General features: G+C 48.1%; 1 protein-coding gene across 1 annotated transcript in view; it reads right to left on the bottom strand.

The window, feature by feature from the left end:
• GPR50 (G protein-coupled receptor 50) overlaps window positions 1-16,500 on the bottom strand; it is a 42,626-nt gene extending 26,126 nt beyond the window's left edge. Inside the window, exon 1 of the mRNA XM_062006708.1 lies at window positions 16,326-16,500. Within this exon, the coding sequence (XP_061862692.1) occupies window positions 16,326-16,500 (175 nt within the window). The remainder of the gene's footprint in view (window positions 1-16,325) is intronic.
• Window positions 16,501-17,702: the final 1,202 nt, after the last annotated feature.

The following is a 17,702-nucleotide window of genomic DNA, read 5'->3' as shown; positions in this document are numbered from 1 at the left end:
ATCAGGCTTCCCCCATCGTGGTGTTAGCAAAATACCCCCAGCCTGGCTGACTCAGCTGCAGTATCTCCTTCCACTTTCCTAAGTGGAAAAAGTCTGGATTTACCTTCAAACAGGTCTTAAAGAAAACTAGTCATGGAACAAGAGAAAAAAGCCTTTACGGTTTGCACAAATGCACTTCTAACAAGAAATGACACATTTTTAACCACTCTATAAACACAAATACAATGTACTTTTCTTAACTGAAAGTCCCCTTACTGAACCTGGCTTGAAGGTGTTGGATGCTGAGCAAAATCAGCCTGCACCATCGATGATGTACACAGCTGTAGAGCCAGCTCCCCTTGGGTTATTTCAGGTTTGAATTTTTAAAGATATTCTGAGGAACTAAGTTCAGTTGTTTTGTTCTCCACAGTTGCTACAGCCCTTTATAAGGGCCACATGCTGTTCTCTCTCCTAATATTTCCATGTTGCAGTTTCTTAATCGGTCATCGTTTTCAGGATGACAGTTCTTATTTGGCTCTTTAGAGAAGGAAATGTTTCTAAAAGGAGCATCATAGCCAAGTTTCTGTAAAGCTGGCATGAGTAATACCTGCTCCATATTATACTCCTTTTATCTACCCAGAGAAGGAGATAAAGTCAATTCTAAGTTAAGAGGCACTGCCTGACTTACAACCTGCTCTAAGCAACCTGCAAGACAGTGGTTGGTTGCATCCATGAGTTTATACTAAATGTTCCACTCTAGTTGTCTTGCTTTGCTAATCAGATGAGGCATAAGATTGTAGAGAACTGTGCCACTAGAGACAACAAGTGACCCGTTTTCCATAGGCTTTCCTGTTCCGTGTTCAGGGAAGTTTTCTGAATGGTGGGAAAAATTAGAATCTAAACCAAAAGCTGATAAAGCCATGAGCCAGGAGGATGGATTGGTATTCTATGAAGGGCAACAACTTTTCTTTAACCAGCACATTTCAAGGAAACATCTGCATATCAATTAGCTTGCAAAAAGCCTACCTTTTAGCTCAAACATCTTGGTTGGCTGCTTCTGCCAGCACAAGCCAGCTCATCTCCATTCCCTCAGAACAAAAAGTGTGAAACATGCATCTCTCATTGGTCCTTTTAGCCTTTATGGAGGTTGTTCATACAAATTCCTGGGCTGCCACAGTCATTGATAAAACTGTGAGGTTTTTAAATAGAAGTTGCAACTTTTGCTAAGGTGGTTGTTTAACCTAGAAGACTGAGGGGTCTTCTCATTGACTCTTATAAGTACCTAAGGGATGGGTGTCAAGAGGATGAGGTGACACTTTTTCTGTAGTGCCCAGTGACAGGACTAGGGGTAATGGACATAAGGTGGAAGACAAAAGCTCCACTTAAACACAAGGAAACACTCCTTTACCAAGAGGGTGAAGGAGCCCTTGCACAGGCTGCCCAGGGAGGTTGTGGAGGCTTCTTCTCTGGTGGTTTCTAAACCAGCGTGGACACGTTCCTGTGGGACCTGATCTAGGTGGGACCTGCTTTAGCAGGGGGGATGGACTAGGTGATCTCTAGAGGTCCCTTCCAAGCCTGAGCAGTCTGTGATTCTGTGGCAAAGCACGTGAGTCACTTCTGGTGCTGTGTGAGTGCCCAGGCAAGGTAACCCCAGAGCTCAGCACACACGCTCTGCCCGGGCAGCCCCTGCCCACAGCCCGAGCACGAGGCAAACAGAGGCAAAGGACACAAAGCAAAGTCACTTGTGTTATTTCTTTCCAGCCACTTAACTACCTCTGGTGCAGCTTTGTGAAGCAGACATTCCCATGCTGGACTGCCCACGAGACACATACAAAAGATCCTAAAAGCACTGTGTAGTTATCAGTTAAAACTCCTCAAGTTTAACTCCTTAAAGACAATTACCATTTTTGCTTAAACACTTGGGAAGTCTTAAGCAAGGGTTGTGGTTGGGGGTTTTTTATTCCCCCAGACAGAAAATGGGTTGGGTTTGTGTGTGTGTTTTTAAATACAAGCTACATTCTTGACTTCAAACACTGGATAATTAAAATCCATTGTTTGATGGAAGTGAAAGAGAATGGAAGTCCTATTAACAAATAAGTAAGTAATTACTAGGTACCACACTCTTGGTTTCAATGCAGTTATAATTATAGGTGAGATTATGCATGGAGATGTTCAGAGATTAAGGAAAAGGAAAGAGAAGACTGGCAGAAGAGAGCAAATATTTTCCTTACTGTGAAATCCTGCTCATTGGCTTTACATTGCTTCCCAGTATGAACCTGACTTGGCCCATTTCCAAGGCAGCATTGCAGGAAAGGGGGTGACAGAGGATGGCAGTAGAGGTGACCCCAAAAGAAAGTGTCCTCATCACAAGGCAAATCCAACCACCAGACTTCATGTAATTCTTTCCTTTTAAAGCCTATCTGAATTCATTCAGATGGATGAAAGGTTATTTTTCAGCACAGGTATTCAGAGCACAGATCTTAAGCTCCAAGCTGTTTCATGAAATCATTTGGACTCATCTTGCTCTATTTCTGTCTTTTTGCTGTTCACATACAGATGCGTTTTGTTGCTCACCTAAACTGTTTTAATGCAGATCATTTACTGCTCAGAGGGAAGGGAAAGGAGAGAGCAGCTTTTGAAACAGAGGTGCTTGATGTCCTTTAGGTATAATTTTGTGGCACTTTCAAGTTCTGTGACAAGATTGCCTTGTGCTGCTTTGAATTTTAGTTGGCTCTTTACTTCTCAAGGTACTTCCAACACAACTCTAGGCAAACACTGTTAATCACTAAAGAATTAATGCAGCATGATTGTGAGGAAGGTAGGGAAATACAGCAGGCATGAAGAACATATCTGATGCCTTATCAGACATGCACATTCTGAATTCATAGGGTTAGTACATTTAAGTAAGCCAGAAATGTTTGGAAACTTACATGTTAGTAGAATAATTAATTACAAAACACTTACTAATAGAGAATACAGAAGAAATCTGCTCTCTGTAGTGGAGTTTGAATGTTTCTGAATGTCAGTAGCTTTCCACAGCTTGGAAAAGTACTTAACAGCAAAAATAATTTTGAATGGCAGGAGAAGGAATGAGGTAGAGAAACTACTACAATGTGGGTGAAAATATAGCTCCACAGACAGCTGACCTATAGACCTCACATCCTACCACAAGCAGTATCCAAGAGAAAGAAGCATTATCCCTGATGTGTCTGTTAAAATGCAAACGAGACCTTTCTGACAGAAACAAAGTAAACTTGGCCAGGTGATGGACACAAACACATCTTAGCTTCTCCCAGGTACCACAGTGCTAAATCTCCTTTTCTCAGACAGAGAAAGCAGCAAATAGTGAGTCTGAAATGTATTTGTCCAGCAGCAATCTCCTGGAGAGGATGCTCCTGTTAAAGCCCACTGCTCATCACCATGCTGAAGAAATCACATCTGCTGTCTTATTTTCCCAAGTGTGAAGGAGAAGAATAAAAGTTGCAGGGCCCAGTTTGGTGGCAGGGATATCAATAGCATTGGGTTTTATTCCCAGCTGCCCACAAAGCCAGCACAAGAACTTTCTAACTGCTCACACCTTTCACAACAGGAAATTGAAAACCATTTTTGACAAATACATAGCCACAAAGATCTCGGGGGGAGGTAGGAGAAAGGGGCTGTTTTAAAGCAAAAACTATTTTAATCTCTTTTGCCACTGAATGACTTTTCAGCTTCAGGCTGTCCATTTACCAACTTTGCAGGGAACTTCCACTCCAGTCTCCCTTGTTGCTATTCCTGTGCCACTTCAAGGCCACTCCAGCAGATACCTCGCCTGCTTTAAAGTCAGCACCAGTCAGAAGGACAAAAGGTGCCAAATCAGAAGTCTTTTATGCAGTGTCTTTTTAGAATGGTTGCAAAGTGTCTGTCTTCCCATTACAGCAGAGATGTTCAAATATTTTGAGCTCTAGGAAGTCCAGGAGGGAGAGAACCATTCTCTCTTCTGAATCTACCCTGTTTTCCCACCACTCTACTCCTGTCCAGTGCAGCAGGAGAATGGGATGGGCACTCAATACCCTCCACAGGGACATCACACCCACTGCATGCATTGCCTTTTGGTCCCAATGGTGATGTGAAGTCCCATAGCTGTGGCAGCTCATGAGACAATGCTCCAGCACAGCAGTGCTTCAGCTTTGCCAGGGTCCATAGCACGAGTGGTCCCACACACAGCCCTGGCATGGCAGCACCCCGGGGCAGCCTCCAGCAGTACGTGTGGCCCAGATCACCTTCACACAAGACCAGTGCAAGCAAGGCAAGGACAGACATGTCCTGGGACCAGCCCCCACTCTAATATATTACTGTTAGAGTTAAAACACCAATGCTCATACTCAGGACTCACAGGAAACCATCTGCTCCTCCATTGCAACAGGGAACACATTTATGCTCTGCCAGAGGTGTTGCAGCCAGGACAACAATGCAGCTGCACTACCAGGCACTTACACTGTTCAATGGGCTGCCAATTGGAATCCCACCCAGTTACTTTAAAAAGGATTCAGCACACACTGAGAATCCTGCTTTGATGAAAGTCCAAGAGATAAAACAGACTCATCAGAACAAAAACGTTGCTGGCTTTCCAAAGATAGAAGTGTCACACATTGGTACGTGCCCATCCGTGCTGGCATCCTCATCCTGCAGTCAGCAACCAAATGCATTTAGATGCCCCAGAAAGAGCACCTTTCCCCTCCCTTCCTGGTTTCCCCAGTGAAGGAGCAGCCTCAGCAGAATTGGAGAAGCAAGGGTACATGGAAGGACAGGCACAAAATTGCTTTGCAGCATTTGGCTTCTCTGTCTTTTCTTCTTTAAAAACAAATGCTTCTCTTGGATGACACAGTGCAGAATAACTGGCCATCTCTCTGTTTCAAAATGAGCTTGATGTCCATGGCAGAAAGCTAAACCAGGCAAAGGGCTGCTCAGTAATTCCTCTTCATTGATGGGCTGTACCCTTCTGCCCCAGTCTGGGGTAGGGGATTTACCACAGCTAAAGGCTGTTTGTAGCTAAGGATTTTGCCCAAAAACTCATCAGCTTTGCAGTAAGGACTTTTGTAACACAGGGGCATCACCCAAGTACCCCAGTCATAGGGCAACAAGCACAGGATCACAGTGCACAACAACTTGGCAGCACAACCATTGTCCCCTTAACGGCAAAACTACCTTCATACCAGCCAGTCACAGCTCTCAACTGCTGGGAGTACAAACCATTACAGCCTCACAAGCAAACCTCACCAGAAAGGTATCTACATGGGTACATGGCCTTAACTGAGTATCCACATGTGTGTTAAATCATGGGGTAAAATCTCTTCAAGGTGGGGTCCCTTATAAAGTATCATCTACCACAAACCAGTGAGAGCACTCACATCACCTCTGTGGGAGCCAGGCCAGTGGTGGCACGTCATTCAGCAGCACCTTCATGGGAAGCTTCTGCCTATACAGCTGGAAATGGAGGATTCCCTCTTCATAGCACAGTTGTGTTGACTGCTAGGAATTGAAACTCATTTAAAAACAGACAAGGGGAAAATAAAAGGGTAGATTACAAACTAGGATCACATTCCAGGTAAAAAAAGTGTCAAAGTTTGATCATTTGTCTTCATTCTACATGGGAGGAAGAGTGGGGAAATTTCCACAAAGAATCACTTTCAATGGTAGGAAAAAACCTGTGAAAGACTGCTTCTGAAAGCAATGGGAACAGTCCAGAGGCAGCAAGTGGTTTTGTAAAGCTAATGATCAATGAGAAGAAATCCAGCCTCTCCTGGGAGAAACTTATCTCAAAAAAAAGGAACAACAAATGAGAAAACTGCAGTCAAAATACCAGTGAGGAAGAACAGATGCTGCCACGGGAAGGCTGAAACAGTCTAGGTCCTTGTAAGTCCTGATTGTTGCTTGTCCACTGCTCTGTTTCCATATCTGTATCAGTTATTCCAAAGTGAATTTATTATTTTAAAGACTCCATGGAGAGGGTTGGGTCTGCTATGGGACACAATGCTGGTGTTCATCCAGTGGTTATTTCTTGTTCCCACACTAATCTCAAAGGCTTTGTCTAGTCTGGGATTTAGCAGGACTTTTAATTAATGGCTTCCCATGGTACATCCATCCACACTAGGAAGGCTTCTCTCATTAGCTAATTAGCCTATTGTCATAATTAGATAAGGCAAGACAGTTTTAATCTCTCATTGCTTGCATAGGAAACCCGGGTTTTCCCACCTAGGTCTTCCCTCAAATCAGTTCCCAGACCCCTCTGTCCCGAGTTTGCCTTTTAGAAGGACTTAGCCAGGTGGTGGCAGTCAGCATCACCTCACCTTTCAATGCTAATCTAGACCAGGCTCAGAATGTTTTGTTCACTGCAGCTGTCCTTGTGAAAGTAGAGCCCTCTGAATCACACAGAAACACACAGAATGGTCGGGAATGGAAGGGACCTCTAGAGATCATCCAGTCCAAGCCCCTGCTAAATCTGGTTCCCCTCCATCAGGGGACAGGAACACACCCAGGTGGATTTGGAAACCTCCAGATTTGGAAGCTCCACACCTTCCCTGGGCAGCCTGTGCCAGGGCTCCCTCATCTCAATAGCAAAGAAGTTTTTCCTTGTATTCAAGTGGAACTTTTTGTGTTCCAGCTTGTGCCTGTTACCCCTTGTCCTATCACTGGGCACTACAGAAAAAAAGACTTGGCCTGGATGTGCCATAGGGCTGGATTACTTCACTTGGCTGAGGAATCAATCACAGGAGCTGGGGTTTGCCTCATTTGGACTGCTTCATGTGAGCTCTGCAGAGAGGACACCAGGTCAGCATCCAGGGACCTCACCACCCACCAGCTCTTCCACTAACTTGCAAAAAGTTCTAGAGTATCTCAAAGTAAAGGATGAAGAGGGAGGACCTTGACAGGTAGAGAGTGAAGAACAGTCTCTATAGCTGCAGAGACTGAAGAATAAACTAACCTGGAAAAGGTGTAGTGGTAGACGAAGGCTACCCAGCCGCTCAGCCCTGGCTCTGCTCCCCAAGGTGCCTCTCCAGTGATGTCAACACAGAGATATGACCCTGGAAAGCTGCTGAAAAGCTGCAGGTAGTGAATGTTACAATGCATAGCCATTGTCCTTAGACAGTGTGGGGCCAGAGCTATTGGCAGGCTATTGTTCTCCCCTTCTATTTAAAAGGCCGATGAGTTGCAAGATGACTTGTCTTTGGAGTACGTGCTTGGCAGCCCCAGCAGATAAACAGACAGCATTTCCATGGAATACCATAAGGTTCTGAAAGAAATACATTTAAGTTATTTTTGCAATATTATTCAATCCAGGAGTGAATATTTTGAATACGAAATAATCCATTTTCCTAGGAACCAGCCAAGAACAACAGTAGATTTTGCTTGGAAACCGATAGCAGCGTGGGGGAAGTGCCACTTTGCTGCCATCCCTCTCTCACTGCTCCCTCAGGGACACATGTAGAAGCCCAAATTGCATCCCCCAACATCCCTAACCCTTCACTCCTCTGTCAATGTGCTTCAAAATCCAGCCTCCGTCAGCTCTTCCCTCACCTGCCACATGGGTGAGCCTCGATCCCTCCTGCCAACGCTGGTATGACTCTGCTCTTCCCCGAGCCAGGGGCTCTCCACTGGCCCAAGGAAACCTCAAAGTTGAGTGCTGATCAATACACATTGGGAGGGCAAATGCACAGCACTAAAAAGGCCAGGCAAGAGTATTTCAGCAGTCTGCAAACAGGTCTTGGGGACAAAGAAAAAGTGGGAGGACAGTGAGGTCTGGATGGCTCTTGCCACTCAAATTGGCCAACATAGGCAAGCAGGAGAATAAGTAATGGATTGGGTAGGGAAAGAAGAATCAGTCCTGAGCACAGATCACTTCCTCCCAGTCTCCAGAAGTTCCACCCCAAAAGCAGAGCCCAAGCCATTCCCATGCACCAAGACCCCAGTCTTTTACTGCCTCTTATCTTCTCTACCTGCTGCTCTCTCCACAAACCTTCCTATGCCCTATTAGTACACAAGTCATAGGACCCACTGCTGTGGTCACTAGGCTCTCCTCACCCCACAGCATGTAGGAATGAGAGTTAGTCACTGGAAAATCCTGGGCCAACTGGAGAACATCTCCTTTTCCTAAATCCCACCTTGCAAATCTCCTCACAAGTAGGAACGAGCTAAGGCCAGAGGAGAGCTGTGCAACCCACATCTTGCCTCAAAGGGCTGTGCTGTGGGAACCCCAGGGACGCTGCTCCCTCCCACCAGCCTGTTGGCAGTGTTTCCCTCTGGCAGCACAGGCTGGGGCACCAGCCTCTGATGCATCCAAATGGGACTCTGCCATGGATTTCACCCACTCCATTAAGATTCAATTTGTTCTACTTTCTACTGCAATATCTACAGAAATAAACCTCTCAGATCTGAAGGCTAAACCCAAGGCCAAGAGTAAGATGAAATACGTTAGACTCCATTTAACTCACAGCTTGTAGAGCCCCAGGGAACTGCAGGCTGTGTGCCTGCTCAGAGCCCACAGCACCAGTGATGTTCCCTCCCAGCAGACATCATGGTCTCTTGAGCCCAACTGACCTTAGCATCAAACAGGAATATCTGCAGCAGGCAGAACTGCCAGCTCTCCCCACCTTTCCCCTCAGCACAGAGAAGAGGCACAGCTCGGTTAATCTGAGCATCCCACCACCCACCTTTGTTCACTTTGGCTGTGACTGGCACATCCCACCACTACTCCTCCTGCTGTGGCCAGATTCTCACCACTTCATCAACATTCCAACTTGTCTTCCTTCTCCCTCACCTCCTGCCCCAGCCCTTGATGAATTCACCTCTAACCTGCATCCTTTCATGCTGGCCCAGGATCCACAGCTGTGACACACTCATTCTCCTGCAGCTCCAGTATCTGGCTCAGCTGTGCCTGAAAGTCACCCAGAACCAAGCCCAGGCTCACACATGTTGCATCTAAGCCAAAGGATAAGCAGGGATTCAGGGTGAGTTGGACCCTGGGCTGCTGGACCTTAGTCCCCTGCAGCCGTTGCAGTGTTTGTCAACATCACATCTGAAGGTGATGCTGGGGATTGATCAGCAAAGCAAGATCTGAGGTCTCTCAACAAGAGACATCAAGTGGATGGTCTCAGAAGACCAGGACTCACTGCTCTTCACTCCAGTTTTTGGAAATGAGAATAGTTAAACATGAGAAAGCTACACCACAGGCTTCCTTTGACAACCTCCACAAAGAGCAATCCCATCAGACCAGGGCTGTCAGGGACAGGAGTGTCCTGGGACTGTGACACAGCCTTCTCCCTGCTAACCAGCCCAAAGTACGGTCCTGTCCTCCTCTGCCCCTTACTCTCTGCTGTGGGATGGACTTGGAAGGGATTAAACATCCTACACAGAGGAAAAAAGGCAAACAAAATGCAATGAAAATGAGAAGAAGGAAAAAAAAAACCCAAAATAAATAAACTCCATCTCTGAATTAATTTCCATTTTATTTATAGGCTACCACATGATAGTTGTCTTTTTAAGCCTTTTAATTAATCATTCCACAAGTCACACAGGGAACAGCTACTTTGGGCATGTATGCCCAACTTCTCTCTTCACAAAATATGTTCCAGCTTATGGTGAAAGACTGTCTGCAAAGTAATTAATAATTTGCTGTTATTTAAGCCAGTGCTTGGCTCTCCAGATCTTTTAGGAACATCAAGTCCTGGAGAGGTAACACTCTTTGGGGCTGAAAGGAAAAAAAAACAAAAGCCTTTGCTAGACAGAAGGCAAAAGGGTTTTCAAGGCTTCAGAGAGGGAGAAAGGGAGCTCAGCACTGGGCTGAACCTGGCTTGCTAACTCTTACTGAGAGAGTGGCCCTCCTGGAGAGGGGATACAACAAGCAGATTTTCCTAACAAGAGGATTTTTGTTTCAACTATATGCAGATGATCTCCACCAACACAAACCCAAACTTTTGTTGAACACTTTGTGAAGACAAGTATTCCTCAGTTCATAAACACCAGAGTTACCGTTTCTAGTGGAAACCTGATTCATTTCTCTTCAATCATATATTTATCATATAGTCACTCACTTAACCACATACCATCTGGCTATGGAAGCACCGCTATGCCTGAAGCACATGCTAAGCCCTGCTCACTTACCCAGGAACCAGCAGTATTTTAACCCAGTTCCACAGCTGCACATCCACAACTTAGTGCTGTGTTCAAGTCCTGCTCCAAATGCCTGTTGTCCTGAAAACCAACGTGGCGTGGGAGGGGAAGGAAGAGAGATTTCTGCTGGAAGTTCCACAGAGTTTCATAAAGTGTCTCCTGAGATCCAGCACTCCTAAAAATATTCCCATCCACATGAGCTGTAAATGGGAAGGGGTGGGGGGAGGGTGTTCCTGAAAAAAACAGCAAACCCCAAAATTGGTGGCTTTGATGGAATCCCCCCGAGACCTCGTATGGAGCTGTACAAAGGACTAGCTTAGAAATATTTATAAAGCTACTGCACTCCAAAAAAAACTTCTGAAATGCTGAGGCCCAAGAGTGCTGGTGCTCCCCCCTGAGCTGCAGGAGCACAGCATGGGAGAGGAGCAGCACGGCAGCGGGAGCAGGAACAGGAGCAGGGATGGTCTGAGCCTCCTCTGCGGCTCTCCAGACACCTCACTGCTCCCACAGGCCACGAGCACAGCACAGCACTGCTGGGAGGAGAGATGGGCAAGGGTCTGGGTGATAATCCAAGCTCAAGCACCTCCAAAGCTGGAGCAGACGAAAGCAATGGCAGTCAGAGACTTCTCCAAATCAGGTTGGCCATGAGGCTGTGCCCTGTGGCCGTGAGACAGACCAAGCAAAGTGCCATTCCTCTGTGTCTCATGATGTAAATCACCTTCTAGGAAAAAACCCCAAGACTGCCCTTCACTTTACACTGCTATTACACTTAAAGTTCATGCTTTACTTTAATCCAAAATCATTTTCTCACAGGTTTCGTGCTGCTGTCACTCCTCCCACCTTCTGTGGCTGAGAGCACTCCAGCTCCACTGCTCCCAGAGCCCACTGCTCACACAACAGACCACTTCCAACAACTTCTCTGCACTGACCCTACAGTTTGTGTAATCACTGTGCCAAGCCCCAGACCAAGTCAGGAGGCTCTGGAGCAGCTCTATTGCTGCAGTTAACATTCCTAAAGCCAATGATACACAGGAGCATTGCTAGCAGTCAGCTTGATGTGGCAAATTCATCACCGTTCAGTTGTGTGAGTCAATAACGAAGTTAAAACCAAACAGTGTCACAGATTACTCTCCACCAACAGTGGAGAAGCAACAGCAAGACCATTTGTCAGCAGCTCACTCGATGTCACAGGGAGCTGAGGCTCTTTAGTTCGGAGGAGACTGAGGAGACCTCATTAAGGTTTACAAATACATAACAGGTGGGTGTCTGTAGGATGCAGCGAGGCTGTTCTCAATGATAGGACAAGGGGCAGTAGGTACAAGCTAGAATATAGGAAGTTCCAAAGAAACACAAGGAAGAATTTCTTCCCTGTTCAGGTGAGGGAGCACTGGAACAGGCTACCTAGATGGGCTGTGGAGTCTCCTTCTCTGAGGACATTCAAACCCATCTGGACAAGTTCCTGTGTGACCTACTCTAGGTGGTCCTGGTCTAACAGGGGTGTTGGACTGGATGAGCTTTTGAGGTCCCTCCAACCGTTAAGATTCTGTGAAGATCAATGGGGTGCTGGGTGCCACCCTTCTGCGTTAGACAGCCGCAAGAAGCTGGGAAGGGGGTGCAGCTCCAAGGTTCCCTAGAGTCCCAGCAACCTTCAAACTGCTTCACTGACAGACAACACGTTTCCTTCAACACCATAAAGCCAAAATACCTCTTGCAGAGTCCCTGACATTTCAGAGGGTCAGAGGTGGCACCAGCAGCACTAGTGGGCGTTTGCCATAGACAAATGAATCAGCATACCAGATGAGCAGCTCCTGAAGCATCTTATCACAACGTATAGAAAGAAAAGATGGAATGTGAGGCTTGTGGCAGATGCTGGAGGGTTTGTGCTGCTAAAAATAAACAAATTTTAAATAAACTTAAAAATTCAACACATCTACATATAATGGATAGCTTTCTAGGACAAGGAAATCCTGCAGTAGTTGGAAGAAAACCAATCACAGCTCTCAGCTGCATCTGAGATAAGGAAACAGAACATGGTCCAACACAGTGTCTCTAAAAGGTCAGTTCCCCAAAACTAGAAACAGCCAGACACGTAAATAACTGAGAGAAAACACCTAAATACGAGCAAATGTGACAATGCTCACTGGAAGATGTTTAAGGATGCCTTGGTAGAGCCCTCCTTTCCTCACTAAAAAGCAATATTGTTTTTTTAAAAGTTTATTTGGTTTAAAATAAGAGATTTTTTTTAAAGGCAAGAGTCGAATTTTAAAAATAAATAAAACATGTTAGAAATAGAAAATCCACTATCAAATTAGTAGCTGGAAATCAACACAGTTTGTAAAGAAAGCTAAAAGATACCAAAACCATCATGTTCAGAGGTATATCAGAGAAAAAAAGCAACACTATCAACACTATAGGCTCGAGGCTAAAAAGGTACAGTACCATTACTCTTCTTCAGAAGTATAAGCATTCCTTATCTGTGAAGATAAAAAGTATCTCAACTACAACAAAATTCTCCAAAAAGCAAGTTGGGAAGACCCCCAACACCACCTGCTAACCATGTTTTACATCTGTAACTAGAAAACCTGCACGTCAGAGCATATGAAGGAGCTCACCAAATCCCTAACCTCGACCTTAAACAGAAACAAAAAGAGAAATGAGCAGGAACATGTGCCAGGCCAGCCAGGAAGTTCCAGAGGTCTTGGAACAATAAATAAAAAAACCCTCACTCCAGCAAACAAAACCTTCAGGTTGTGCCAATATTTTCAGAGGGCAAATGGCCTGAGCTGGGAAGCACAGGCTGGTTGCCCCGCCTGCAATCCCTGACAGTATTGAGAGATGGAAACACAATTAGTGCCAGTCAACACAGTTTTCTGGTTGGAGGGCTTGTCAAACTGATCTAGTATTTCTTCTAAGAGTACACATTAGGCTGACAAAGGTAACTGTTGACATAATACATGCAGACTTGTGTGTGACGCTTGACTTTGCCTGGTGTGACAGTCTAAGCACAAAATCCCCAGCACTATGCAAACATCAGTGTATAGGGTATACCTAGAAGATTAAAAGCTGATTGGGCCCAGTGACCTCATTAGAGTTATACCTGTGATACCTGCCCCTATGAAGGTCTTGGCTCCCCAGACAGATGTTTCCATGAGGGAAAAGGACCCATGAGGCAGCAGAAATCGCTCTCTGCACACAAAGCTCCAACCAGTACTAGTGGGAGACGTGGGTTTTCAGGGAAGGCACACAGTCAAAATGTGCTGGGGGGTTGGACTAGATGATCTCTAAAGGTCCCTTCCAATCCCTACCATTCTGTGATAAGTTTGCAGCAGGTTCAGGACAGTTGGAGAAGGGTATTTCCAGAGCCTCTGCCCAAGCTGCAGCTGAACTCATTGAAAAACATTGGTGGTTTTTAGCACAGGTTTTCACACCTGTAAAGCTGGCAGGACCCACAGGTGAAAAGCTGGAGGCTCAGTTAAAATGTTCACCTCTTCTCACCTGCTTCCCATAATGCCATATAGACACCTCTCCTGCCAGAGGAGCAGAGTTATTCTCCATACTCTTCCCCCTCAACTATTGAAGTGTCCTACGTTGTGGGTATAGGGACCAAAGCCTTGAGCCGAAGCTCTCAGACCACATGAGAAGCTCCAAGTGTCCAGGTAGCTGGATGTTACTGTAGAAAAGCTGAACACCAGCAGTTCTCCAATGACTGATGGACAACCAACTGTGGATGTGAACTGTCCACCTCCAAGGAAGCCTAAGGCTTTCAGTGAGTCTGGGCTTCTTCTGCCCATGAACACCACTCACCTCCTGGCTACTGACCACACTGGTCAGGGTTCTCCTTGTGAGATCCTGCTTGACAGCCACACTCCTACTCTCTGCCCACTGCAGCTACAGGCTGCGCAAAGGTGCTGAAGCCATGCTAAGGGTTGCAGAGAGGTCTAAGGGGATGGACCAAAAACCCAACCCCCATTAAAGTGACCACCCACCACAGCTACTGAGGCAGTGCCAATTTCACATCCCAGCCTGAATCCAGCTTAGACTGGTGATACCATTTTAGCTTCAGCTCGATGACCTTGTAGCTGGGCTCTCAGTAGTTTCTTTGCAAGCTTGCTCCAGAAGTGGAGGGCTTGGCACTTTCAGGATTTGGCAAGAGCTGATACATTCATAACGGGTGTCCTTTTCATTTCTTGGACTGCCTAAGTTTGAACTTGAGCAGAGAAACATTTTTTGAACAACTCCAACCTGGGTGTTGCACTGCAGCTGAGTCCCTCTCATCCATTCATGGTGTCGCTCCCAGTTCACACTGTTGACTGAAGGAGGAACAATGCTCAGGTCGACAACGCAGGATGAGTCTCTCAACACCTACTGCCACTTTGAAGCATGTAACAGTGAATTCCCTACTAGTTACCCTCAAGTCTTGTGTGCAAGGAGAGCCACCTCCCCTCACATCAGAGAGGTTAACAAAGATTTCACTCCTGTTGGTTTTACTCATATATTTCCAAGACCATCTTGATAGTCATTTCAGGGCAAAGTGGCTCTCTTCCACTTTTTCAGGAACTTCAATTCAACACACAGCAAAAACAGTCTTATGACATGAAATACGTTGAAGTGATTAACAATAGGAAAGGTGATAAAATCAACTAAACAGCTTCAAAACTGCTTGCTGCCCAATCAGCCTGATAACATAAAACACTTGGGGAGTTACCTTGGGGAGAAGGGAAGGATGTCTCTAATTTTCTTTCCCAGAACCACTGATTACAAGCTCACAGAGCACATATTTCAAAGCAAAGCTGAAGAGAATACAAAATACCTTTCCCAACTACATTAAAGTTCTCATACACCCAGCATGGCACAGATGTGTACTGTGGACACTATGGGCTGCACTTCATGTACCAGTTAAAGAGCAACTCACTGGTTCAGTTCACTGCATCCAGCACCTGCCCAAGCCAACAGCCATTTGTGTATTATCATTAATAAATCAATCAAACATTAAAGGCACTGGGAGGAAATTGTCCCATCAGTTTTATCCATCAGCTTATTTCACTGAACTCTGTTGAGTTACTGCAAATTTACAGAAGACTGAGCCAGAGAGAGATTGGCATGCCCAAAATACTTACAACTGTCTTACCCGTTATAAACACTGGAGATGTTTCATCAGGACCATTTTAAAAGCTATGAAACTAAAGGTCAGTTTATGTCTTTCACTATAGAAGTGGACAGTGGTGTTGTCCTTAGCAAAACATACATTTTAGGCAGAACTACACAGACTACTTCAAACTCCTTACAGGGCAATTTATAGCCAGGATTATTTCTTTGCTAAAATCTATATCCAGTGCTATTTCTTTGCTAAAATAACCAGACTTTGAAGGCAAAAGCAATTACATCCTTGGAATATACAGCCTCCTTAAAAATGGTTACTACCAATATCAGCTTAGCACTTTTCCTAGGTTAATTCATTGGGGTGGTCAATATAGAAAAGCTCCAAAGCTCACTTTCAAACTGCCCAGGGAACAGATACAAAAAAATCTTCACTCTACTTTCAGTCGGTCATCTAAAGCACAGTAGATTTAAGATGCAAAACAGTAGCCAGCCAAGCTAGAACATAAAAGCAAGTGTTCAGGAATGTAACAGGCTCGTTCGAAAAACATGAGCAGTCTCCTCTGCACCTGACCCTGAACTTGGAGTTTTCCCTCTCGGCGCCTGCTTTCCTCACTCTTTCCTAGCGAGGCCGGAGCTTCCCTTCTCTCGAAAGGATGCGGGTTTTACCTGAGTTGCGACGTGGGTTCGGGCTCCGCGATTTGCAGCTGCCTCTGAGAGACAGAAGTTCGAAGAAGTTGGAAGACAGAAGCAGCGGGACGGGACAGACAGACGGGGGGTCGGGAAACCCCCGCGGTAACACGCCTCGCCGGGGAGAGGAGATGAGCGGCTGCTACTCTGGCTCATCGGCAACTCCCCCGCCCTTCCCCCGGGGCTCCTTAGATGCCCCTCACCGCTCCGGTGCTACCGCCCGCCGACCCCCGCAGGGAACGGGGAGAACAGCCTTGCGGAGCCAGGGGTCAGAGGAACGCCGGGCGCAGTGCGGGGCCGGGGGTCGGCGGAGCCCCGAGCGCGATGCGGGGCCGCTCCACTCCGCTCCGCCCGCCGCCGCCGAGTTGGCAGCCCGGCCGCGCCGCCCCCCGCGCCCGCCCCGCGCTCACCGGCGTTGCGGAGCTTCTTGTTCCTCAGCACCGACAGGATGACCAGCGCGTTGCCCAGCACGTCCACCACGATAGTGAAGATGAGCACGGCCGCCAAGCCGGTAGCGGCCCGCGCCGACGGACCTTCCTCCAGCCGGCAGCCCGGGCAGCTCCCGTTGCTCCCCGGCCGCTCCATGCGCGCCTCTGCCCGTTACCACCGGGGCTCCTCCTCCTCCTCCCGCCCCGACGGCAGCCCCCCGGGCCGCGGCGCCGCGGGGAGGAGCGCTCCCGGGCACCCACCCGGGGGGCGCCCGCCGCCCCCTACCCCGCCCGTGCCACAGCCCTGCCCGGGGCGGGGCGGGGGGGCGCTGCCCGGTGCGCGGCGCGGGGCACCCGCAGCGCTCCCCGGTGCGATGGCGCCACCGCGCGGCGGCGGCGGGGAGCGGCGGGGCGGGGCGCGGGCGGACCCCCAGCGCAGGTGCGAGGCGGGGGGCTGCCCCGGGGAAAGGGGTGCCCAGGGAGAGGTCCCGAACAGGTGCGAGGCGGGGGGCTGCCCCGGGGAAAAGGGGTGCCCAGGGAGAGGTCCCGAACAGGTGCGAGGCGGGGGGCTGCCCCGGGGAAAAGGGGGTGCCCAGGGGGATGCTCCGGACAAGTGTGAGGCGGGGGGCTGCCCCGGGGAAAGGGGTGCCCAGGGAGATGCTCCGCACAGGTGTGAGGCGGGGGGCTGCCCCGGGAAAAGGGGTGCCCAGGGAGATGCTCCGGATAGGTGTGAGGCGGGGGGCTGCTCGGGACCTGCGGCCGCCCGAGGCTGCCCCGGGGAAAGGGGATGCCCAGGGAAAGGTCCTGGACAGTGGCTCCGGCTTCTCCAATCCCCGCCGGCACGAAGCCGAGAAGCCCCCAAGGAGGCAGCTGGCGGTGAGGGACTCCGCAGCCCCTCCAGCCCGCGCCGCCGACGGGGAGAGGGACGGCGCTAGCGAGGAAGGAGGAATGATGAGGTCAGGTTCTGCGTGTTTTCCGCAGAAAGGTTTTCCCCGCCGTCGTTTCCCACACTGAACCTTTCCCGGGCTCTGCGCGCAGCCGGCCGCGCTCCCGCCCTTCGGCCAACCCGCCCTCGTGGGAACTTTTCCAACCAGTTATGTCGGAACAAACCCATTCTCTTTGGTTTTAACGCTTTCTTACCGATTCTCCGGTGCGCAATGCAGAAGCTCCAGCGATCACTTCAGCTCCAGCAGCCCCCGGGCACACTCCTCAGCTGCAGGAAAGCGGAGTTCGGGGGAACTTCCACCTTGCTCAGCTCAGCTCAGCCTCGGGCTTCTGGGCACCAATTGTGCTTTACTCCACACCAGCATGAGAAGAGATCAAGCGCCTGTAGTCAAACTGCAGCTCTAATACAGCTGC

The sequence above is a fragment of the Colius striatus genome, chromosome 13, assembly GCF_028858725.1.
Source record: "Colius striatus isolate bColStr4 chromosome 13, bColStr4.1.hap1, whole genome shotgun sequence".
Lineage (NCBI taxonomy): Eukaryota > Metazoa > Chordata > Aves > Coliiformes > Coliidae > Colius > Colius striatus.
The sequence above is the reverse complement of the archived record's forward strand: the minus strand, read 5'-3'. Positions and strand labels throughout refer to the sequence as shown.